Genomic DNA, 23,950 nt, shown 5'->3' with positions numbered 1-23,950 from the left:
ATCACCCTAAAAACTCATCCATGAGCCCAAAGAATTTTCGTGGCATGAAAAAGAAGGGAAAACAGCTTGCTCATCACTTTGTGTAGACTTTGTTTCTGGTGTTGTGAAAGTAAAGGGTAATTATTTTCAGCTAGCCTTTCAAAGGTATAAGCTTGCACTTGTCACTGAAAAGTTAAACCATAAGTCCAACCATGTTTTCATGTGCATCATTCCATTTTTCTTTTTACTCAGGCAGATAATGGTAGGACAAGGGGGAATGGTTTTAAACTAAAAGAGGGGAGATTTAGATCAGATGTTAGAAGGAAATTCTTCACTCAGACGGTGGTGAGGCACTGGCACAGGCTGCCCAGAGAAGCTGTGGATGCCCCATCCCTGGAGGTGTTCAAGGCCAGGCTGGATGAGGCCCTGTGCAACCTGGTCTAGGGGATGACATCCCTTCCTATGGCAGGGGGATTGGTGTTAGATGATCTTTAAGGTCCCTTCCAACCCAAGCCATTCTATGATTCTGAGATGTTACTACTGCCACAACACGCTTCAGGTAAAGCATTACTCACACTCAGGATTGCCATCTGAATCTATGCTGCCACGCTGAAATACTTCTCCTGACACAGGATCTATGCACCAAATGTCTGTGTAGGATCTCTGTAGCACAGCATATTCTCCTGTCTAAGAAAAATCAATTACATGTCACTGCATAGCAATCAATATTAACAGCGACACTCAGAAATCCATATCCCAAAAGCATGTTTAAAATATTTATTGTATATACATTTGTCCATTATAATACATGTTAACGAGAAAAATGAAATATTAAAATATAGGTTGCCTAGTATAAGACTGAAACCATGCCCTGAGAGAGAGTATGTAGACTGAAAGCCCACTAAGATGAAGTTCTGGTATAACCTTGATTTGAAGTGTCTGTTCCTTGCTCATCTCAGGGCTCTACCCTGCTCACTGCCATGTTTCAAACATCATGGACCCCATTTTGGGATACCCGTATCCATCTCCCTCTCATCCTGACATCATTTCACAGCTCAGAAAGCAAAAGTCTCCTAAATGCCAGTTAATTAAGTTGTGCCTTTTAAATTCAGCCCTGTGTAAGTTCTAACCAGTTTCACCCTGTAGGAAGGAAGTGCAGGCAGGAACAGAGCTTGCTGTTCCTTTCTGTTCCTGGTCTTCATCTCAGAACTGTTTAAACTCTGCTTTATGGAGGGCATAGCCCCCTTTTTGTTTTGTCTAACCCTTTTCTTTCAGGTTAATGAGAATGCACAGGGGATACTTAGTGAACATAGACTGAAATTCTATGGGCCTTTAGCATTGTGTTAGCAAAACCAGGAAAGTTTTGTTTCTTCTTCCTTCATCCATGCTAAATTACCTCAAGGCAGTAGGGGACAAACAGATATGCTGCAGAGGCATCCACCTTTGAGCCACTCTGTCTCCAGCTGGAAATTAAGGCATTGGCTCGAGATCTCTGACATGACGTCTGGCCTGTAAGAGGAAAAAAAAAAACCATACACGTATATTAAAATAGAGTTCTCAAAGCTAACCTAGAGAAAGGGGTACATCTATCTCCCTCACAAATCTACTTGAGGCTTTGCTTGAGCATCAGGCAGGGAACACCTGATTGGTGTTTGGTAACAACAGCAGAGGGTCCATTCCCAAATCATGCAAGCTGAATTCATAAAAACTGAAACGAAAACTTGAGCAAAACAAGCATAAAAGGCCCTTTGCTCTTTTCCTGCAACGGTTAAAAACAAGACTTGTTTCTTGCGTATCTTACTAGAATTTTCAATAAATATTTTATCATTTTTTTTTAAGAACAAGTAAGGACAGACATTTAAGAAGAACAAACAACTGACATTTGGGAAGTTCTGCTGAGCGCGAGACCAAGGAATCCATAACATAATGTCCTCTTTCATCCACACACCAGCAATGGCCTGCCCAGGGAAGAAAAACAGACTTATTTTAAATGTTGTATTGCAGTATTCCTAGTTAACTTTGTTGCATTCTTGGAGGATTTTGATCCCCTGCAGCACTACAGAAAGTGGTCAGTAAGTCTAAGACAGATAACTCTCGTTTCCAGAGATAAGTAGACCATACTTCAGAGTGGTGGTGTAAATGGAAAAGTAGCAGCTCTGGTGAGAATCCTCCATTGCAAGCCCTGTTATGCGGTGTATCACCTATTCCCAACAATGTAGTATAATTCACAAATTTGCTGAGAGTGTTTTCTGTCTCATTGCCCTGGTCATTAACAGAAGCATGAAAATTTCCAGCCCCCAAAATGACCTCTTAGGACCACTACTAGCAGTAAGCAACTCAACGTTGACCAATTTTTGAGCCCCTATGAGTTGTCACTTGAGCCCCTCACTCCAGTCAATCTTTCACCCGTCATGAAAGCCCACCTATCTACCTCTCTACAGTTTGACTAAAACAATACAGGCTTTCCTTTTTTTTTTTTTTTTAATTAGAATTCTACTTAGATTTTCTGTGTTCAGGCAACGTGGAGTATTTTTCTGGTGACTGCTCACCTGTGCTCTCGTAGCACTGAGTTGGCTCCCAGTTTCCCAGGCCATCGCACTGTGGGATGTAGGGATGAAATCCCAGCTGTGTTGCTTCTCCAGCAGAACCTTTCACAGCAAAGTGACTCCGCCAGTAGAAATGCAAGACTGTAAAAGGTAAGTAAGAGAAAGATATCGGTGGCCAATGCTAGAAGAGATATTTTAAAAGTACGTGTTTACAAACACCTGATTGTTCCTTGTACTTTAGAAAGGAAAATAAACGCTGCAGATGTATATCTGGCCTATGCATGGTGCCAAACATATAAGAAAATCTGAAATCAACTGAAATCAGATCTGGGGTTAGGTTAATTACACCAGTAAGTAACACCTGCTGAGTTGCAGGTGTTTCATCTTTCAGGAAAGTTGAATTCCTTGTATAGCACCCTTGCACAGATCCTGGTCATTAATCGCTTTAATTAAAAGCTCTCATCTCCCTCTCACTTACCTGATCGTGCGGCCAGTTGGAGGGAATAGTCACTGCCCAATAACAACTTTTCAGAGACCATCACCTCTGGCTCATAGAGCTGAGCAGAACGTAGGAGGTCGCTGTCTGTGAGCTGTATTCCCTTTGCCATCAAGAAGCTCTCTCCAAAAGGGAAATGGGAAGTGTTTGATGCTCGGATGAGTTGCTCTGCTTCCTCCATAAATTTCATGGCTTCCTGCTTAACACCTTCACATACACCAGGACCTAGAGAAGGCAGAGGAAAGCTGACACTTGGCCTGTCCTTTACACACGTCTGCAGACTTGGACATGGCAGTTCAACACACAGAACCAACCCAATGAAAACTTTTCTGATAGAATAACTGCTAATCTGCTTTATCCTCTCTATTTCCCATTTGCTCACAGAACAGGCTTCTCCAGTGCTCCTTACCCATTTGGGAGTTTGCAATTCATTGTCCTGCTTTTTCTTTTCAGCTAGAAAATTACGATGTGACAAGAATGGTTTTAGAGACTACATTTATAATATAGTTCATCTGCTGAAATAACCCCTAAAGAGGACCAAATAGCTTTAGTGGAGATGCTCCAGACAGGGGGCTTACCACCAAACTTCAGTGCTGGTCTTAGCGACTTGCAGGGGATATCTCTTACTCTTGACTGAATAAGAAGAAACAGTAAAGAAAATTCCTCCTGTGTCATTTTAAGGTGTTCTTGAAAGTCATTTCCATCAGTTAGTGTAACTGAATTTTCCACAGAAGTCTTCACAGACCGCTTCTAGCTTTAAAGTGTCATTTGGTGTCTGGTTAAGTACCTTCTGAAAAAGCATTATATGTCCGTGCTCCAAATTATAAGTCTACACAACCTTGACACAGAACTTTATTCTTCCATACTGCCAAAGCTGAGACACTACTTGTTTTCCAAAAATGACTTTCCCTACCTCTGGTGGCCAGTAGTAACGGCAGTGTGGAATAATTAGTGGAGGTGACTTATTGAGACTAAACGTATGCCCACATCTTAAGAGAAGGCACAGCACTGAGGAAAATTCCAGGGTGAGATGCAGTAGACATGCAAGGAATCTGTTCCATGATAATCCCCTTGGCAACATAACCTACAGCCTTAGATATTGGCAACACCAGGGTAGCTTGGTGTGCTGACTCCAAGAGAAGTAGCACGGAGGGTGGAGCAGGGTGGAAACAGCATGGCCAGTCTCTGTGATATCACTGCAGGGATGGGAACTTGATGGCACTATGGAACTGATAGACAGCATCACCGTTACCCTAAACCAGCCCTGAGCCGAACTGATAAGCTGCAGAGCCAGCCCTGAGCTGGCAGTTTTCCATTTTCTGTTGAAATCATGTCCTCTGGGTGAACTTTGCCCATTATAATCTCATAATAATGCCAAAACACACCTCCATCCCAAAGGCTGTCTGTCTGCAAGGTGTAACCACTCCTCACTGAGCATGTGCTCTGAATTTCTCTCAGCCTATAAAGCCTCTCACACCAGTCTTCAATCTACTAGACTGAAGGTGTATCATGCTATTTGTGCATCCATGATTGTGGTAGTTCAATGTATTGAATGTGATTGGACTTGTAGTGCAAACTGGGCATCACTCAGAATCTAAGACCAGCTGCTCTATCCCCTCTGATATCTGAGGACAAGCTGGAATATGATGAGGTTTAGTTCCTGCCAAACTTCTTTACCCTTTAACACAACAGGCAGTATTAATGATCTTTCCCCAAGCCATTATATGCTATCTCATTGCATTTAAAAGCACTTTTTTTCTTGTGCCAGCAATTTCGCTACTTACATTTGGGAACCTGGTTCACTTCTGCCCTTGTTCCTTGCAGCTCTTCTCCTTTGCTATCAACACACCAACAATCACGAAGTTCAAAGTGGCTTAATGGAGCGCTGAAATCAGTGTAGGGTCCTGGATAATAGGTCAGCTGCTCATTCAGAAGCTGCCAGAATGTATATGGATCCAATAAAACATTCTCAGATGCGTAGGTCACGTTTCCTTCCAGCACTTCACGTGGAAGATCAGCGAAGGAGGAATAGGTGGTGAAAGCTGGGAAGACATTCTGGTGCCCAGCTTCATACAAAGCTTTAATAAAACCTGAAAATCCTTTGGAAGAGACATTTTTATATCCAGTTATGATGTTCAATAGATCAGCAACAGGCAGAGGTTTGCCTTCATTGTTCTCTGTCATCCACCTTTCATACCACTCAAAGGCTTGCTCAGGAGGACCGCTGCACTGCACCTGCCTCCAGGCACCGTCAGCATCGCACTGGGGCATGTAAATGCTGGAGGGCTGAGACAGGGCACTTGGATCTGACAGCAGGACTTTCACAGTCTTTAGAAACTCCTGACTGGCTTTTGCTTGGCAAGCACTGGGGCCTGGGGAAAAGAAAAACATGCATAGCACATCTTATGAATGCACTGAAGACGTACAACACCCGTAACCTGAACATCCTTGTTATTATACTATCAACACCATTTTTATTTCCCATTGAACTTCACCAGAATTTTCAGTTTATGTTGTCCTCTCTTCCTACTCTGTAATGAATATTGCAGCTGGATATAAAAATACCATCCTACAAGATGTAGGAGTGAGTGGGTTTTCTTTTGGAAGCTTTTTCTGACACCTCCAAAGCCAAATCTTGTTTTGCCACCAAGAAGTTCTACAAACATAGCAAAACATAGGAGTTCACCTCCTTCTGCACACCACAGCATTATGAACCTGTTTGTTTTTGACTGCACTCCAGATGGGTTGCTAGGAGTAAATCCCTTACCAATACATAGCATTGTGATGAATTCTCCAGTACTTCTGCAAACTGCTGCTCAGAAGAGCTCCTTTCACTATGTAACAGTATCATCTGCTCGATACCCTGCTAAAATGAGAAGCAGGTTCTTCTCTTAGCCTGTTCCTACTGTTAATGTGTTGTTTTTAGTTCACAGAACCATAAAAGACAAATATCCCCAGCCTGTGTGCTTCCTTCTTCATTTGTATAACATTAATAGAAGAGCAGAACAGGCATTCCATAGAACCATTGAATTATTTAGGTTGGAAAAGACCTCTAAGATCATCAACTCCAACCTATAACCTAGCACTGCCAAGTCTACCACTGCACCATGTCTCTAAGTACATCCACAAGTCTTTTGAATACCTCCAGGGATGGTGACTCAACTAATTCCCCTGGGCAGCCTGTCCCAATACTCCACCACCCTTTCAGTGGAGAAATTTTTTCCTAATATCCAAACTAAACCTTCCCTGGTGCAACTTGAGGCCATTTGCTCTTGCCCTATCACTTGTTGCTTGGGAGAAGAGACCGACCCCTACCCCGCTACAACCTCCTTTGAGGTAGTTGTAGAGAGTGATAAGGCTCCCCTGAGCCTCCTTTTCTCTAGGCTAAATAATCCCCGTTCCTGCAAGATGCAATGCCAAATTGCATCTGACAAGTCATTTGTGACTCACAAGACCTTTATGAGAAACCTGTTAGTCTTTTAATCCATCTTCTATGTTCAGTCTCCTGTGATGGCCTACCAAGTTGAGAATATATTCTTGAGCTAAAAGACTAAAAGAAGTCCATGGTGTAAGACACTGAAGCTCTTCAGTTCTCAGGACAAGAATGAGCCAGTGACTGCCCAGGTTACTTGGTCCTGGAAGCAAAAGAGCTTTTTCAGTTGGCAAGGGCACACAGATGCTCCAGGTCTCATGGGCACCAGGGATGTTATATATGCTATACTACACATTTAAGTAGTGACAGATGTCAATGACATACTCATTAACAAGGCAGGACCTCAGGGTCCTCAGTTGTGAGTGTACCTACCTCACATTCTGAAAGAAAGGGGACTGTTTTTAAGACTTAGGATACCAAAGTTTATGTACACTGTGTTTCCCACTATTCCCCTGCAACTGTAGGGCTGACATTCTTATCTGTTAGGGGACAATATTGTTTGTATACACCATCCATATATTCCCAGAAATAACCAGATATGAAGAATTAAATCATGAAATTCCAACAAAATGAGGAAGCATCTTTATATTCCCAGTTCCTGGAACTTACATTGCATTGGTTTTCCAGTATTTCCTCTTATTCCTGGAATAGTCTTGCCATTCAAGTCAACACAGAAGCAATTTGTCCCATAACACTGGAGTGGCAGAAAGTCTCCATCCTTGGTACAAGAGGGAATAAAAAGATCTGATCCTGCAGGAAGGCTTTGCTTCAAGTTTTGCAGGTTTCTCCTTTGCTTCTCACAGTCAGTGGGACACCTTGGACGTTCACCTCGAACTCTTGAGGCTGGAACTTCATTACCTGAAGGGTCCAAACACCAGCACTCTCCTGCATAGCACTGAACTTCCTCATACCTCCCTTCCTTGGTGCATGTTGGAACAAACAGGTCCTTTGTCTCCTCACCACAGTCTTTGGATCCCAATGCTATTTTCACCACTTCACCTAAATCTTCAGCAATGCTTCCGGGGACAGAAATCACTTGTTGAAGAAAAGCAAAAAATGCTGGTAGTTCCAGGACAGAGGAAAGGAATTTCATCATATTCTGATTGTCCTGCAGAGTAACTGTGCGGCCAAAGCTGCCTACAAGAGGTTGGTTCAAAATGGAGCTCCCCTTTGATACTTCCAATGAAAATGCCTCAGCTGATTCCAGAAGGCCTTGGCCATTACCCTTCCCTGCCACATCTTCCTCTGGGAAAAATTGGCCAATGCTGTATTTGCCACTAGTGCCAAGTGCCCCTGTGAAGTTAAACTGGATCATATTCTTCAAGAACTTTCCTCCAAAGAGATTTTCTTGGAAACGTTTTGGATTGGCAGTAAATTGCAATGCCACCTGAGCCAGTTCCCTTGATGGGAATATTCCTCTGATGGCTTCACTAAGGATGGATTCTAGCCCAGGAATCTGGTTGGCATATGGGCTTTGCATGACTGGGGATGACAGTCCAGAGACCTGAAACAGCTCCTTGAAGAAGGGAGGGCAAGGTCTTGAGTAGCCAGCTATTTTCTCTGAGTGCACGTCTGGTGTGGAAAATAAATCAGGCTGACTGAAGTACCCAGCAGGGCCATAAAAGATCCTTGACAATGCTCGTCGTCTCTCAGAGATGCATATGTGTTCTTCACCTAAACAAAGATTAAAAAGTACAAACTTCAGAACCTCCAAAACCTGCCATTTTAAAGATATCTTTCAATCAGTCTCAGCAGAAACCACTGAGTGTATTTTAATTTGTCTCTTGTTCCCCAACTAAGCATCAGGAACACTGATGAGGAAACTTAAACTGTTGTTGAGTGTAACCTATAAACTTCTTGTTGCTGAGTGTAACAGTAAACTTCTGTATTCAAGACACAAACTAAATGGATACTTCCTCCAGTATGTCTGAACTTACTGCTCTGTGACCTTTTTCTAAATCTATTGTTTTTCAGTGCAAATCCTCATTCCTCTTCCTATGGTTGAAAGTATGAACTAAGTCTTTTTCAAACGCATTAACTCTCTGGTAGGATGCCTGCTTCTAATAAAAAGCCCAGATGATCCAGGCGCAATATGTGAACACAAGAAAGGGAAATAGATTACAGAAGAAAAGAAATAGTCATTTTCACCAGTGCTCTCTAATGGAAAATTTATGGAGGCTTCCTACCCAGGCCACCCACATCTCGGGCCAAGCTATGCCATAGGTGTGCCTGTTTCCAGTCCAGTCTCTGTACGTTCATACAAAGACATCAGAAAATGAAAGACTTCATAGATATAAAGACTTAGATATAAAGACAGAGATATAAATGACTTTTTCAATGAGTGCTGAACACAATGACCTGGGTTCAACCTCCAGTTTGGGGACTGCCTAGCCTGCAGGCAACAGGAGGACATATGGAAGAATCACTCTGCATTTCCCATGTTTCTCACACTTTCTCCTCAAGCACCACTGTCATCCCTGCTGGGGACAGGATGGTGGATGAGTAGCTTTGGTCTCTTCCAGCACGGCATCCAGTGGGCTGACCCCCATCTCCATCCATTCTCCTTCCAGGCAATATGATAAAATAGTCATGAGTCCTGCTAGCGGCGAGGATAAAAGCTGGAAATCCTAAAAGCTTCTCAAATAGGTTAGCAAGTAATCTGAGGCTCTGTACTCGGCATCTTGCTCACTCCTCCTTTAGAACCCTTTCCTGTTCCACATTTCCTGGCATGCACTCAGGTCCCTCACAGTGGTTCCTTCGTGAAGGCATTTTCTGTAGGATGGGCCCCTTCTGTGTTTAGTGTTGGCTCTTGGTAACAGAGATGAAGAACATCGGTTTACACTAACTTATTGGTCCCTAGAGCACAATCCACAAGTATACAAATCCAAAACAAATGTAGGATCACAGACGTCCTCTCCTACTCGTTGTTGAATCAAATCAAAGTAGAGTGAGAAGGAAAAAACAAATAAATCAAAACCAGAAAAGCACTGCTGGGGTGAATTTACTCTTAGTATCTGAAAAGGAGCACATCCCCATCTGAACTGCTTGGTGCTCCAGGTCACATGAAAACCCAAGATACACCCCACACCTACACCTCTGCCTCCTCCAGCATGAACGAACATTGGTGGGGGTAAGAGCTGAAGAAATCAAACAGAAATAAAACAGAGCAGTAGAGCAGGAGACGCACATGGCACGTATCTGGCTGGCCACAGGCTCCAGCTATGTCCTCATGGAATACCTTCTTGGGAGTCAGTCTGCAAAACCCCCACAGAAATTTTCCCTGCATAAATTTCCTGAGTCCGCCAATAAAAGCTGCAAGCAGCCTCATGTTGTGCCTCCCAAAAAATTATCAGGAAGGCTCAGCAAAGCACACGCAAGGAGAAAACAACCAGTCCCAACACAGGGTGAGTCCTCCCAGAGGCTCCCTTGCAATATCCTTGGTGATCAGCCTTGGAGTCATGCGAACGTTTTCATTTTACTGTAAGCTTGTCTGTGCCTGGGGCACGCTGAGTGACTTGGAACCATGACACCCCGGGTAGATTCCTCCTTTCTTTATCTGCATGGTACAACTGTGTCTCGTAGACACAGAAATTAACTCCCCTGAAGGCAACTTTCATTAAGACCTCGTGCCCCAGCCCTCCAGCGCAATCCTGAATATTTAGGTAGTGCACTTTGGAGTCAAGGTTTTTAAACTTTCCTCTCCCCTCTGGCCCTTTGACATTTCTGCTGTCATTTCCATTTGGGACACGGACTTGATGGTGTATTCTTAATGAAATCCCTCTCAGAGTGAAAACCCAGACACCTTCTCTGAATTGTTTTCTAACAGATTTGACAATTTTCACGGTCAAGTATGCAATGGAAGAAATACAGGGGAAAAAAACATTCAGGATAAGAGAGAGGACATCTTTGAAGCACAGCAGCATTTCGCCAAAAGAAGGTGGTAAAACCCCAAAACTCCATCACCAGCTTCCTTACATTATCCCAGATATTGGGACTTAATGCCCAGCTCCTGGAGTCAAGAGACAAATTTCATGGGTGCAAAGGAAAGCCTCACCATGTGAAAAACTAAAAGGCTAAAGACAGATTATAAAGGAAATTAAGATAATATAATATTTAATATTTTATTCAAATCTGGTTCTTAACCCCACGGAGGCTTTTGGATCCCAGGTTTTGAGCACCACAATCTGTCAAAGCCAAGAAGGGAACTGGTCCTTTAGGGTTTGTTTGTTTATTTGTTTACCAAAGACAAAATTCCCACAGCAGATGAAGGGTTTGGAGAGGGAAGGTGAATGGACCTGGCTTGAACTGGAAATGTACATGGATGTACAAGGCAGTGGTATTTTTTCCCTTTTACTTAACACGTACCGCAAGCTGGAGGCTGTCCTCGTCTTTTGGTGCCCTGGACCTCTCTCCCTTTGGTGTCCACACACCAGCACTGCCCTCCCTGCTGACACTGCACCGGTGTGTAGCCCCCATCAGGGTCACAGGATGGCACGTAGGCATGCTGGTAGCGCACAGCTGCATATCGCTCAACCTCACATTTTGAGGGGCCTGGAAAAAAAGAGGGGGGAAAACAAAGTTTCAGAGCCATCTCCACTTGGTCCCATCATTTGCCTATTTTTGCCAAGCCTGAAGGAATAAAAGAAAAGGAAAAAAAAAAGAAAAGAAAAGAAAAAAAAGGTTAATTTCCTGAAACTTCAAATACCAGCCCAAGATAAGAATTCTCCATCCTCTTTCACCCAAGAGAAGTGGTCACATTTTTTTTTTCTTTCCTGTAAGTACTCACTTTTAAAAACTGAACAGAAAATAAACCTCAGACCATTTTTCAGCTGTAGTCATAGGTAGACTGAGTTTCTCACTCAGTGAGCTGTGCCAGCGGCTAGGTGAGTTCTGGTCCTTAATGCAAATGCAAAAGTGGTCAAAGAGACAAGTGTGCAGCAGTGTTTCTGGTGAGAAGAGGTGTTGCTCCTGCAAAAGGCTCCACACCTGGCTGCTGAGATTTGGTCTGGGACCACCAATTACTTTTGTATCCTTCAAGGAGGAACAGAAGACCCCATTCCTGTCAAACTGGCCAGAATTGGTGAAGAATTTAAAACTCCACAATGCAAATCTTCTGAGCTATGATTTCTCCCATACTAGACTCAACCCTTGTGATAGAAGCTTTCCCTGTTTATATAATCCACAATCCCACAGCCTAAACTTTTCGCACCTTCCACAGCATTCCAGCTTCACTCAGCTGAGAGACGGAGGCAGCAAGAGCATCATATCAGAACAAACCCTTCATCCAAGGAATCTGACAGCTTTCCTGGCAGCACCTAGCGTGCACGGCTTCAGGCGATGGGTAATTCACCAAAGTCACTGCCAGTGGCTAAGGAGCGTGATCGTGTCTCCATCTTGTGGCTGTTACAGCTTCATCCCTGCTGACAGCCACCGCCTCTAGCTACAGTCGGAGCCTGTTTCACAGCACTGTGCAGTGGGAGGGGAAAGATGCTTTCCAGACCCTCCAAAACGATCAGCTCGTCCCAGAAACAGAGAAACTGTGTGACCTGTGTGACTGGTATCTGCTTAATATCTCTGGTGACACAACTCCTCAGCAAGGGTCAGATACCAATGTCAGAGTTTGGATAGGAGGATGAAGAATCACAGCAGGGGATGCAAACTCCCCTCATGCAAGGCAATTCTCTTAGTCTCTGGTGTAGGAGAAGGAAACACCTTACCTCCTGTCCTGCAGAGTTCATTGCCCATAGGCTGAGAAACACACCCCATTTGCCTGCCCTCACCAGGGAGGGAACGGACCCAAGGGCGGATCCAGACGTTCAGCCTTGCTGGCTCAGGCACTACAACCTCTTGTATAGTCTCCTGGGGATGGAATGGGCTGTGGCCAATGTAAGATTCTTCTGATTTCTGACTACTATCGGAAATTAGGGAGCATTTTCTCAGGCTTTTAATATAATAAATCATCAGATCCATCTCCAGAATCTCAAAGCAAAACACAGGGACAACTCACAGGCTTTCAACTAAGGCAAACCTCAAGTGCATGGGAAAGCTTTCATCAGAGGATAGGTACAGTCTGCTGCTAAAAATCTACAGTCCAGAGACTAAAAGTCAGCTGCAATGCAGGGACCTCGATTCTTGCACCGAAACTGTGATATTATATGCCTTTAAGTACAGGAGACTATTAAAACAACTCTTCGCAATTGCAGCTGTCATAAAGATCTCAAATTATCATTCCATTTGCAGGGTGCTAATGTTACTGGGTGTTACTTACATCTGAACCGGCCAGAGGTAGCCAGCTGCACCCCCAGAAACCTCCTCTGCAGGATCCGATAAATGCTGGTCTCTGCAAACGTGCGGGCAGGCTCCAGTGCAGAGAAAATTGTGTCGTAAACTTCATCAAGCAGCAGCTCCAAGCCTGGGAAAGAGAGGCTTTTAGCACAGGGTCTGATTTTAAGACTGCAGTCGGAAACCTATCTGGAAAAAGAAAGCCAGTCCTCTAAAGTGGCCCAAGTGTGAACTTATACTGCATAACCCTAATGCCCTGCACCATAAACCCTGCTGCTGAGTGCCCAGTCATTGGCTTTGCACTTTGACATGCACCAAAATGAGCAGAAGGAGCATCCAGTAACCCGGCACTGGGCTGTGGTTGTGTTAGGTTCAGTTTGCAGTAGTGCCATTGATACTGTGCAATTATATCACTGCCTGGTGTTTCCAAAAACCAATTCCTAACCATTTTGGTTGTATAACAAGTAAATGAAAAGACATGCAGCAGTTCCTCTGAGTGCACAGATTTTTGGAGAATTTCTCATAGGAATTAACTACTGAAGTTCTCATCTACCACGTAAATTTTAAGCCATCATGCTCTGCATTTTTCCCAGGCTTTTTTTTTTTTTTAATTTATTTATTTTTGGCTTTAGTTTTTAACCAGCAATATCTAAGGATGAGGATCTGGAAGTGTTCTGCCTCCTCTTTCTTGGGGAACAACAACAAAAAAGAACCAAAAAACAGCCTTTTTTTTTTTCCTTTTTCCTTTTTTTTTTTTCCCAAAATGTCCCAATGTCCCATCAACCATTAACATGCCTGAAAGGTAACCTTAGGCTACGACAGAAAAAGATGAACCACCTGAGCAAGAAGAAAATAGCTCAGCCTCTAGGTCCTTTATACTCCCCTGCATTTGCTGATTGGACATTGAATAGGATTCAGCTTTCTAAGGTGGACAGAGGATGGACTTTCCAAAATCTTATTCCACCATTCCAAAAAGGACAGGGTTAGTTCCTGGGCAGCGCCTCCACTTGTCCCTCCTGGAGCACTGCTCCCCAGGGTGGGGTTCACCTTGTGTAAGCAAGTGTCATGAGAGAGCTCCAGCCTTTCCCATACACTGGTCACATCGGCTGCTCTGTGCCCTTACATCTTGCAGAAATGAACCTGGAGTCCCAAAGGAAGAACACTGGCACTTCTTATCTGTCCTTTTCCCTGGGAATTCAAAGCTGCTGAAGTTGACATGTGAGGTGCAGGGAGGTACTCACCGGTGTCTGCTAGCTCTCTCCCCAGGCTGTCCGAGCAGTAGCAGTACCCAGAGACCTCTGGGAATGTCTCCCGCAAGGAGCTGAAGGTTTGGAAAGCTTCCGGGAGCCTGGAAGAAAAACAGCCTCCTGTGAAAGGCTCAGGGAAGGCCCATTGACAACAACAACAAAGCATTTGAGCTTCCCTCACAGATTTGTATGGCAAGGATGTTCTGCCCAGCACAAAGCCATTGTGCAGTCTTTCGGCCTGCTAGAGTCAGCCAGACTCTGACACGACCCAAATCAGCTATTCCATAGGCTAACAGGTCTCACGAGTTCCTTTAAACTAAATACAGGACAATAATATCTCCCTTCAGACAGTTTTCGGATCCTTCCTATGCACATACCCAGTCTCTAACATTCATTTTCAGTTCTGTTCCTGCCCTCAAAAGCCTGCCAAAGAGTGTAAAATAAAGGCATGTTGGCCTAATGTTATTACAACAGCCGTTCATTAACTCCTTCCACAAATCTGCACAGGATGGCAGAGTGCCTAAACAAACAGGTTGCTTCCTCTTCCCTCCACGTTATGTATGCTTTTTGCACTGAATTAAGCACAAAAGCTGATAGAAACCTCACTAATCTTTTTCGTTCAGAGAGCACAGCTCAACGGATTAAAGAGAAAAGGTTTTTAAACACATTACAACCAAGATTGACTCCTACTTCTGGAGATCAAAGAGTTGCGAGTTCCCAGTGTAATATTCTAGGGAGTGACAACAGCCAGATTCCAACAAAGCAATCATTTAGGAAGGAAAATTATTAATGTCAGAGTTGGAAAAAAATATATAATAAATGTGATCTTAACTGACAGGCATTCTAGGGCTTCTGCAAACAAATAGATTTTGTTTTCTTGATTCAAGCAATATGGTTAGTGGGACATGTTCATTAACCATGTTGCAAAAAACATGTATTATTTTATAGAGACATACCCTTCCCCTGGTATACGATAAAGGCTTGATGTCCCAGCCACTTGTGGCTTATTTGGAAATATCTAGTAAAAGGGAAGTGCCATCTCCTACCAGGAGAGCTGGGGAGGTTGCTGCTTCCTTAGTACCTGGAAGCACACCCTAGGGTGGCTCAGGGACACACGCAGTGATAGCAAGCCCTGGCAAAGGAAAGGACTGGCAACCTCTGGGGTTGTCCCAGCAGCACTCCTGTCCCACAGCCTGCACACCACTGCATAGTGCTGCTCCTCTTTGGCACTTTCCCACATCTTCAAATTAAAAGCCTACTGATTCCCTCCACTTTGGATGGCCAAAGTCTGCTCCGCTGCTGACACTGGTGTGCTAAAAGCAATCAAAATGTCATACTTCAGAACACAAAGGGACTCGTGTCAGCATTAAAACAATTCAATTTAGGTTATAAACAACTAAATACCATCTTCCTATGGTCCTCTGTGGATATAAATGGCTTAGTGGATTTCAAGAGCTTTCTGGTACCCCTGAAGTATGCACTGGTCATTGCTCAGTCAGGGGTGTGATCTTGTCTCTTAGCAGAGCAGTGCCCCTACAGACTCAAAGGCAGCCTCCTACACCACCCATGTCCTTGAAGCTCATCCCCTCAGCATCTTGACATCCAGCTTAGTGACACAAGCTGCTATGCAAAATAAATAAATAAACAAAATAAAATAAAAATCTGCATGCTTCTTTCTTTTATCCTCAATGTTAAGATGCCATATGCATAATTATACCACTTTTGTATGAGACAGATGTGCAGTCATATCCTGCCATCCTGGTTACTTTTGTTCTAAGTAGAGAGTATGGCTAAATAAAGTGCAAAAGGATATAAATTAGGCCCACACAAACAAGAGGATACAACTTCATCCATCATGTTTGGAAAACTCACACCCCACTGCTCCTTTTCTTTTTCTCAGACTCCTTATAATCACAGCTCTAGAGGTGAGAAGTCAGAACTCAGAAGACCTCTTCTATCAGGCCCAGTCCAAAAAGAAGTGAAGCAGGATGAAGCAGGGATGACTGCTTAAGTTGTGGATAAATTCATTGTGTATCCATGTGTTTCAAGAAGAGTGCTTGCACTTAAAAAAAGAAGTAGATAAATGCATGGTTGCTGACCTTTTCCTCCAACTGTGTATCTGCTCTTGGCTTCCAGCAAAGGTAACTCATTACTGATCTTCAAAAGCAGGTTTGCAAATAACCCTTCTGTGTTCTGTATGTGCAGCTGAAGTCACAGCTGCCTTTCTTTCTCACTGACTACTCAGAAGTGGAGGGAGGATATCAAAACATGTTTTTTACACTACCAAAAAAACAACACATGGGACATAAAACTATTTGAGAGTGTCCAAAGGAGGGCTACAAAGATGGTGAAGGGTCTGGAGGGAAGACGTATGAGGAGCAGCTGAGGTCCCTTGGTTTGTTCAGCCCAGAGCAGAGCAGGCCGAGGGGAGGCCTCATGGCGGCCTGCAGCTCCCTCACGAGGGGAGCAAAGGGGCAGGCGCTGAGCTCTGCTCTCTGGGGACAGCGACAGGACCCGAGGGAACGGCATGGAGCTGGGACAGGGGAGGGTCAGGCTGGGTGTTAGGGAAAGGTTCTGCACCCGGAGGTGGTCGGACACTGGGACAGGCTTCCCAGGGCAGTGGTCATGGCACCGAGCCTGCAGAGGTACACGAAGCGCTTGGACAACGCTCTCAGACACATGGTCTGATTTTTGGGTGGTCCTGTGTGGAGCCAGGGGTTGGACTGGATGATCCTTATGGGTCCCTTCCAACTCAGGATATTTTTTGGTTCTAATCTAACCCGTAATAGAGCAAAACCTCCAGTGAACTAACCAAGGTCTTTAGTTTGATGAGTATTATAGCAAGAAAGTTAAAAAATCTCCCTGATTTTTGAGCTCTGGATCTCTCCTCCACTGTCTGCTATAGGGCTTTCTATATGGCTGCCTATCCAAGCAGGACCTGGGCACAGTCTGTATAAAAGAACAAACAGCAGTCCAGTCAAGGTAAGGCAGGGTAAGGCAGGAAATTTGGGCCTGCTTTCTTTCAAAAAGTCTTTGCCCTGGTAATGTCTTAGGCTTAGGTTTATTATTATTATTGTTATTATATTTTGTCCCTTTTTTTTTTTAACATACTAATTTATTCTGGAATTGTTGTAAAGGTGTGGGGAAATGATATGGGAAGGGAGTTAAGTGACACATTTAGATTTGAAAAAAACAGTCCACAGAGCCAAAGAATGTTTTCCCAATGGTCAGAACATGAACCCAAACCTTTTAAAATGGGGGTTTAATCCCTATTTTGCCACAGTCCTTCACTGTGGAACTCATCACTTCGACTCTGCATTCTGGCATCATGCTTATAGGAAAAAATAATGATAATCCAGGCAGGAATACTGTAAAAAATAAATATATTAATGACCTAAGATACTCAAATCATATGGTTATGGATTAAGTCTATGCCATAATTAGAACGGTAGACAGCTGGGAGTGAAATGGTCCTGCTGTGATTAATTACATGACATAGACACAAGAAAAGGCCAGTCTTGCAGACCTTTTCCAGACAAACCTCTCAGTGGGAGGGGAAAAAATGTTAGTTTAAAGCATTGCTTTCTTCTCTGTAATTTTTTCTTTTAGAATTTCCACACTCCACAGGCGAACAAACAAAATAGCCAGACTATTTTGCTCTTGCCAAAATAACCTCTCCCGAAGCTCTGACATATCCGTACTGTGCATCTGGGCCTGCCTTTCAGTTTTGCTTAAATTAAAGAAGAAAACCCTCAAAATAGCAAAATTGACGCTTACAATAAAATGCCTTTGCTGCTATAGAGCCAAGTCAGAACGAGACATTACATTTACTCCACTGCCCTCCTCTGGAGAAATGTGCTGACTGAGATGCGAAGACAAATGCACTTCTCAAGACACTAACTCTTCCCTCTGCGGTTCTCCTTTCCCAGCCCTTATTTCTCCATGTGAGCATTAATTCCTGATTCTTCCAAAGGACAATGGCTTCCTGTTCCCACTGACAAGCATTTGATCCAGCATTTTGAAATCTTCCCCAGCCTACTCCAACCCATTAGAAGCTGGCCTGTACATCACATCCCTGTTCATCACTTGCTGGCTCCCCTGTGCGAGCAACTCTGACACTGTGTAGATGAAAAATAGTTTTCCCACTGTCACATAGAACTTGCTCTTCCTGTTGCCACTTGTCTCTCTGTCCTTCTGTTCTCATATTCCAAATGGAATCATCTTTCTTACCTCATATATACATCTGAATTTCTCTTCCTTCTGCATTTACCTGCTGTTTGGTGTCTCTTTGAAAGGTTTCCCATGCTACTTTTCCAAATACAGATCCAAATACTGAGCAAAGGCACACTGATTAGAGTGCAGGGACTTTATAGAAGAGTAAATTTAATTCAGGAAAAAAAAAAAGTTTTCTTTTTTTTTTTTTTTACTTGGTCCATTGATTAGAAGAAAACAATATCATATCATATAGGGTCACAGAAAAAGAACTTCATGTGGAAAAAAAAATGCAGTAAGATCCTGACTTGAAGCAATGTGCAACACTGTCTCCCAGTTTCAGAAGCCTACACTCTTACCTGTTATAATGGTGAACGAGATCAAAAAACATCATGTCTGTAGTGTTGACAAACTTGCACTGGACAGGCAGAAACTCTCCTTCTGTCGAGCACTGAGGTGGGCTCTTCTCCCCAACGCCATGCAGAATGCGACGGTCTCGGATCTCACAGGTCCCCGGACCTAACAAAAAAAGAAGTCATATTTATTAGTGCTTAACTTCCCTCAAACCAGGCCATGCCTTGGAAGAGGCTTAGATTCATTATGTTGAACACGCAAAACTAGGTGCCTCATATTGTCTTTATAACCAAAGGAAATAGCCACTTAATTTAAATTTCTCAGTTAAGCACTTATACTTCTATAGGATAAGTGTAGGCTACAGTGTCCAAGCTCGTGATCTACCACCTTTCATTCATACCAAACTTTCTGTCCACACAAAACTTACCATTTTCTTGAATCTTACTTACACTCTGTTGGCTTTCCTCTCTGCCTGGTGCCATAGATCTCCATTCCTTCCGAATCTACACACCAGCACTGACCCAGCTCTGTGTCGCACTGCACCACGTCAAATGCCCCTGAATCCGTGCACTGAGGGATGTAGGAGATACTACTGCTGTTGATGTAGCGACTCACCAAGATCCTCTGCTTTTGCAGCTGGCAGAAGGATAAGCCTGTAGTACCAGAGCAGGCAGTGTTAGAGGAAAGTACTTTTGGGGCACTGAATCATTTATTTTTTTAAGACAACAGCTGAGTTTTCTCAGAGGGGGGAGTTCTGATTCTGCCACCCAGGTGGCATCACGACATTGATGGATTTGAGGTCATAAATACTGGTATATAGAAACCCTCCACAGCTGGGGTTGAAGATCTCCAGCTTAAGGATGAATACAATCAGTTTAGCTTACATTTATGATTTACATTATTGTGACCTTCATGAATACAGACCATTCAATGTATCATGTTTCCATGATCAGCTTCAAAGACACTCCAGATATTCAGCTAGAAAGACCCAGTAACAACAAAATAGAGTCCATCTAATCCTGGGATCAACATGTTCTTGATTTCAACATTTCAAGTGAAGATTTAAGTGGCTTTTTGTCCACTCTGAACAACAGTGGAAACATTTGACTTACAAGATATGGGATATCCATCCTGTTTGCTGCCAGGTACCTCAATGCCATTCTCATCCACACACCAACAGGAGAGACCATTCCTACTGCACTGAACTGTCCTGAAGGAGAACATGAGGAACACATTTTACTCTGTTAGCTCCAGAATCCTCAGTCAGTATGGGACATAAACCATAGCAAGCAGGTTCAAGTATTTTATTACTGCAAATAATGGAACCATAAAGGGCTTTGTTTTGGGTGGCTCCAAATCATTTGGGTCTGCCTGATGAGGAATCTTAATTCTAGTAATTCTCTGGAGTCTTCGGGAGTTGCCAATAACTGACTTGAAGTCATTCAGGAGGCAAGTAAGTTGCACAGAATCCTGATACTTGGTATCTGAGATTTAGCTTACATTTTGAGATCTTTTCTAACTCAAATCTAGCATGATCTAGGTCCCCCATCCAAGGCAACAACAGCAAGATATTAGTGAACGTTACAATTTGCGCTTCCCCTCAGCTTTAACTTATTAGCTTCTTGCATCTTCAAGCAATGTGCTGTTTTCTAAACCACTGGTGTCCATGTGTTATTTAGTTCCTTTACTGCGTTTAGGAGGAAAGTCAACTGTGCTACTTAAAGCAGTGCGAATAACTTCTCCAAGTCAGCTTGGCTCAGCTATGTCAGCTGGCACACTGATCCCAGGTCTCATGCCCATGAGTGTGCATAGGAAGACAGCACTTGCATTACACAGCAAACTCTATAAAGTATTTAATATGCAAATGATGCCACCACAATTATCCTATTAGTCTTAGATTAAATTGTAAACACAGTGATTAATTCCAGTAACAGGGAAGTAAGTTGTGGATGCCCCATCCCTGGAGATGTTCAAGGCCAGGTTGGATGGGGCTTTTGGCAACCCGTTCTGGTGGGAGGTGTCCCTGCCCATGGCAGGGGGTTGGAATTAGATGGTCTTTAAGGTCCCTGCCAACCCAAACCATTCTGAGATTCTATGAATTCACTCAGGAGAGGCTGAATCTGCAACATAGTTCAATGAGGTTCATTCAGTCCAGTCCCCTATGCCACTCATCCTCCAGTCTATTGATAGGGAGGTTCTTCAAAACTGAAGCTAAACGTTTAAATAGCAGTGAAAACTCACAGAGTAAAACAGCCGAATCAGAGCAGGGATGACTTACCTGAACTGGCCATCTTCTGAGCACTGAGGTACATAGGTGTCGCCTCCTGCAAAAGCCTTTTCCCTCTGAAGCTCACATGGACGCAATGGCTGGGAATCTGTCTGGTACTCTGAAAGCATCAAGAAGGTAAATGCTAAGTGCAGTTTCACTGTGAGCCTGTTTTTATCAAAACCCCATTAAGTGCCAGTGCTGTGCAGTGAAAGCCCCAGCTTCATGAGCCCTCCCTGCATTTCTACATGGGACAGCACCGAACAAACTAGCTGGGTTGCCAGATGCAGGATAAGCATGTGACGGAGGTCTTTCCCAGGCCTGTATTTAATTAATATCAGCTCTGTCCTGTACTAATACAGCATAATTTTCTGGTACCTGCGTAGTTTTCTTAGAGTTAGCTGTGTTTACCTCCACAAAACAGTGTTTTGCCATAACCACAACTATTTCTCATAGGGAGGGACATCACTGTTAATGTTTCCGTGAAAAAATAAAGCTAAATAATTACGATTCTATCAAAAGGAAAAGTATTTCTTCTTAATCTCATGAAAGACTTCTTCTTAAAATATCTTCTTAATCTCATGAATTCTCTAAAGGAATCAATGCCTAGCAGGTAGTGTCAGACTAGGAGTCTTAATTTACTTCTTAATTTTTACCAGTACTTCTTGATTTTTTTACCAGTACAAGTGGTTAGGTACTGAAGCCACCAAGCAAGAGAGCAGTTTACTCTTCAGTTCTTAATGCATTCAAAACCAATTTTTTAAGGAGTTTTAGGAGGATAATGAAATTCAGTAGGTTCATTTTTTTTTTTTACAGAACAGATTAGTTGATCTGACAGTTTCCCTGTCCTCAGAATCTGAGGAATATCATGCTTTTCATTCTGTTGAACAGTTATAAAATAAATAAATAAATAAAATACAATGAACAAAGCCATAAATGCAGATTTAGACCACAGATTCACTAAGTGCAATATTTGATCTGAGTGCAATCGCATGTATAGCAGTGTAAATACTTCATACATATTCTGAATAATTTCAGCCTCTGATTTGCAGCTCAGGGACTTGAGCCAGAGGTGTTTTCTGTACACTTCAGAACTCTCGGTCACTTTTTCTGTGAGTTTTTACCGTGTCCCCTTAAGCCCATGTAAAAATTGCCACGAGACTCTAAAGGGATTTTAGGTTAGCTTACCTATAGATATCTATACGCAGACAAACCTCACACCATTTCATCTCAAACATGACTCAGGCAGTTGCTGTAGGGTGTGTGGAGATCCCTTTGTACAGTGCCAGAGACAGTCTACTGAGGCACCTGAGTTAAAATGTTAGTGGGTGACTCAAACTGCTTATCATGCAGGAGTAGCAAACTTGGGTTCTTTAAACAGACCAGAGTTGGCAACAGCATTCGTACTATCCAATATCTTAAATTGAGGATCCAGCCTAAATTAGATGATGGGACACATGAGTAGAAGATATAATCTGATGACCTTTGCTTTGCTGCAGCAGCACCTTTTCCTATCCAAGCTTCTCTACTCCAGCCTGTTCTTCCAGAAAACTTTGTTTTTCCACCCAAAGTCTAGGCATACTTGAACTCAGACTACCCTAATCACAGTTAAATCCTCACAGCTCAGGATTTAACCTGGAGCCCAAACTCAGTCTGCACAGCACACAATAATCATCTGCCAACAACTCAAGATCATTATCTACATCTACCAATGACTCAAGATCATTATCTACTTAGTTGGATTAACGCAAAGAGCAGCACAAAGATCACAGGAGCCCTCACTACTGGACACGAGCAAAGGAAAAGGACAAGCATACTTACCAAATATATTGGCTGCTGCTATGCTAATAAAGCAAAGAAGGGCACAAACTGGGATGGAGCCCATCTTGCGATGGGAGAGCTCCATCCCGTGGTGTCACTGAGGCAGCCCTGCACACCACACGTAGCCCCCGCCTGCCTTTTTATAGCAACCACTGTTCCAATAAGTTCCCTTATGTGCTGGTAGACTGGCCACGGAGATGGGCGAGTGACGCATGTGATACTTCTGAGAAAACCACAAGGGGCCCCTTCACCTGGAGCTGCCCTCGTGGTTTCCATCAGCAAGCCCTGGCCCCTCTGCAGGGAGCACTCCTGAGCCCAGTCACTGGAAAGGAGAACGAGCAGCAGCAGGCTCAGGGGGTGGCTGGGAGGACTTCGTTAAATCGCCACGCACATTAAGCAGATTGACATGGCCTCGGCTAAGGATACTCTTGTCACCTATACAACCATTGGCACTGAGTTAGAGATCCAGCCCCTTGCCCAGGAGCCTGATATCCCACTGAAGTCAACGGCAAGTTCGAGATCTGAAATACATCAGGCAATCTTGGCATGGGGCAGGTTTGTGAAGAATGCTGCCAACACTGAAGAAACATCACAGATCAAAATATGTGTTTAAATATAAGCATTAAGTATTATATTTTGCCTTTGTTAAGACTTTGTGCCCCTTATTAGAAACACATTTTTTTGTTCTAGAAAGCCTAGCACACTGTGGGGAGAGGCAAGACGTAGGCTTCCAAGCAAGGCAACACTATGAGCAAATACACCTTGTGGTGCAGTTATTAAGCGAGAAACAGGACAGCTGCAGCTGCACTGACTGTGAAGGGAATTGAGGGTCGGAGTCAAATGCATTCAACATTTTTCTTCAAATTCCACTTGCACCAAGCACTTTATGCAGCCAAATATTTGGCTGGAAGTAGCTCAGTTTCTGAGGCTTCATCCTCTAGGTGTTATACGTGTATGGCAATTAAGCATGTTAACACAAGTCAGTTCTTTTGTGAACTTATTACATGCAAGATCTTCAACCTAAAACAATTCAGAACTATTATTTCCTTGATTCTAGAGTATCATTTCTTACTTGTCCACCTCTTATGACTCTCAAGTAGCATTTACCTGCAAGAGGAATTATAAGAACTCACATTCACGTAAAGCTAGCTCGACAACCAGTCCCAGAATAATTAGCTAAATAATAATAGAAATACACGTCTGAGGATGGACTTAGGCAGATTTAATGAAAAAAAAAAAAAAGTGACAGCAGCACTCTTATTTGTGATCCATGGGTACCAGAGAGTCTAGAAACAATTCCATCGATACCCTCTT

At 43.3% G+C, this 23,950-nt stretch overlaps 1 protein-coding gene across 1 annotated transcript in view; it reads right to left on the bottom strand.

Moving 5' to 3' along the window:
• Nucleotides 1-22,700, bottom strand: part of TG (thyroglobulin) — a 155,389-nt gene extending 132,689 nt beyond the window's left edge. Inside the window, exons 1-15 of the mRNA XM_035561698.2 lie at nucleotides 22,637-22,700; nucleotides 20,828-20,936; nucleotides 19,662-19,759; nucleotides 18,999-19,202; nucleotides 18,555-18,714; nucleotides 13,978-14,084; nucleotides 12,723-12,866; nucleotides 10,820-11,005; nucleotides 7,064-8,128; nucleotides 4,806-5,393; nucleotides 3,004-3,246; nucleotides 2,529-2,666; nucleotides 1,860-1,937; nucleotides 1,376-1,488; nucleotides 555-666 (exon numbers count right to left, since the gene is read on the bottom strand). Of these exons, the coding sequence (XP_035417591.1) occupies nucleotides 555-666; nucleotides 1,376-1,488; nucleotides 1,860-1,937; nucleotides 2,529-2,666; nucleotides 3,004-3,246; nucleotides 4,806-5,393; nucleotides 7,064-8,128; nucleotides 10,820-11,005; nucleotides 12,723-12,866; nucleotides 13,978-14,084; nucleotides 18,555-18,714; nucleotides 18,999-19,202; nucleotides 19,662-19,759; nucleotides 20,828-20,936; nucleotides 22,637-22,700 (3,409 nt within the window). The remainder of the gene's footprint in view (nucleotides 1-554; nucleotides 667-1,375; nucleotides 1,489-1,859; nucleotides 1,938-2,528; nucleotides 2,667-3,003; nucleotides 3,247-4,805; nucleotides 5,394-7,063; nucleotides 8,129-10,819; nucleotides 11,006-12,722; nucleotides 12,867-13,977; nucleotides 14,085-18,554; nucleotides 18,715-18,998; nucleotides 19,203-19,661; nucleotides 19,760-20,827; nucleotides 20,937-22,636) is intronic.
• Between the last annotated feature and the right edge of the window lie 1,250 nt (nucleotides 22,701-23,950).

The sequence above is a fragment of the Cygnus atratus genome, chromosome 2 (assembly GCF_013377495.2).
Source record: "Cygnus atratus isolate AKBS03 ecotype Queensland, Australia chromosome 2, CAtr_DNAZoo_HiC_assembly, whole genome shotgun sequence".
Lineage (NCBI taxonomy): Eukaryota > Metazoa > Chordata > Aves > Anseriformes > Anatidae > Cygnus > Cygnus atratus.
Note: the sequence above shows the minus strand (reverse complement) of the source record. Positions and strands in the feature narration are given on the sequence as shown.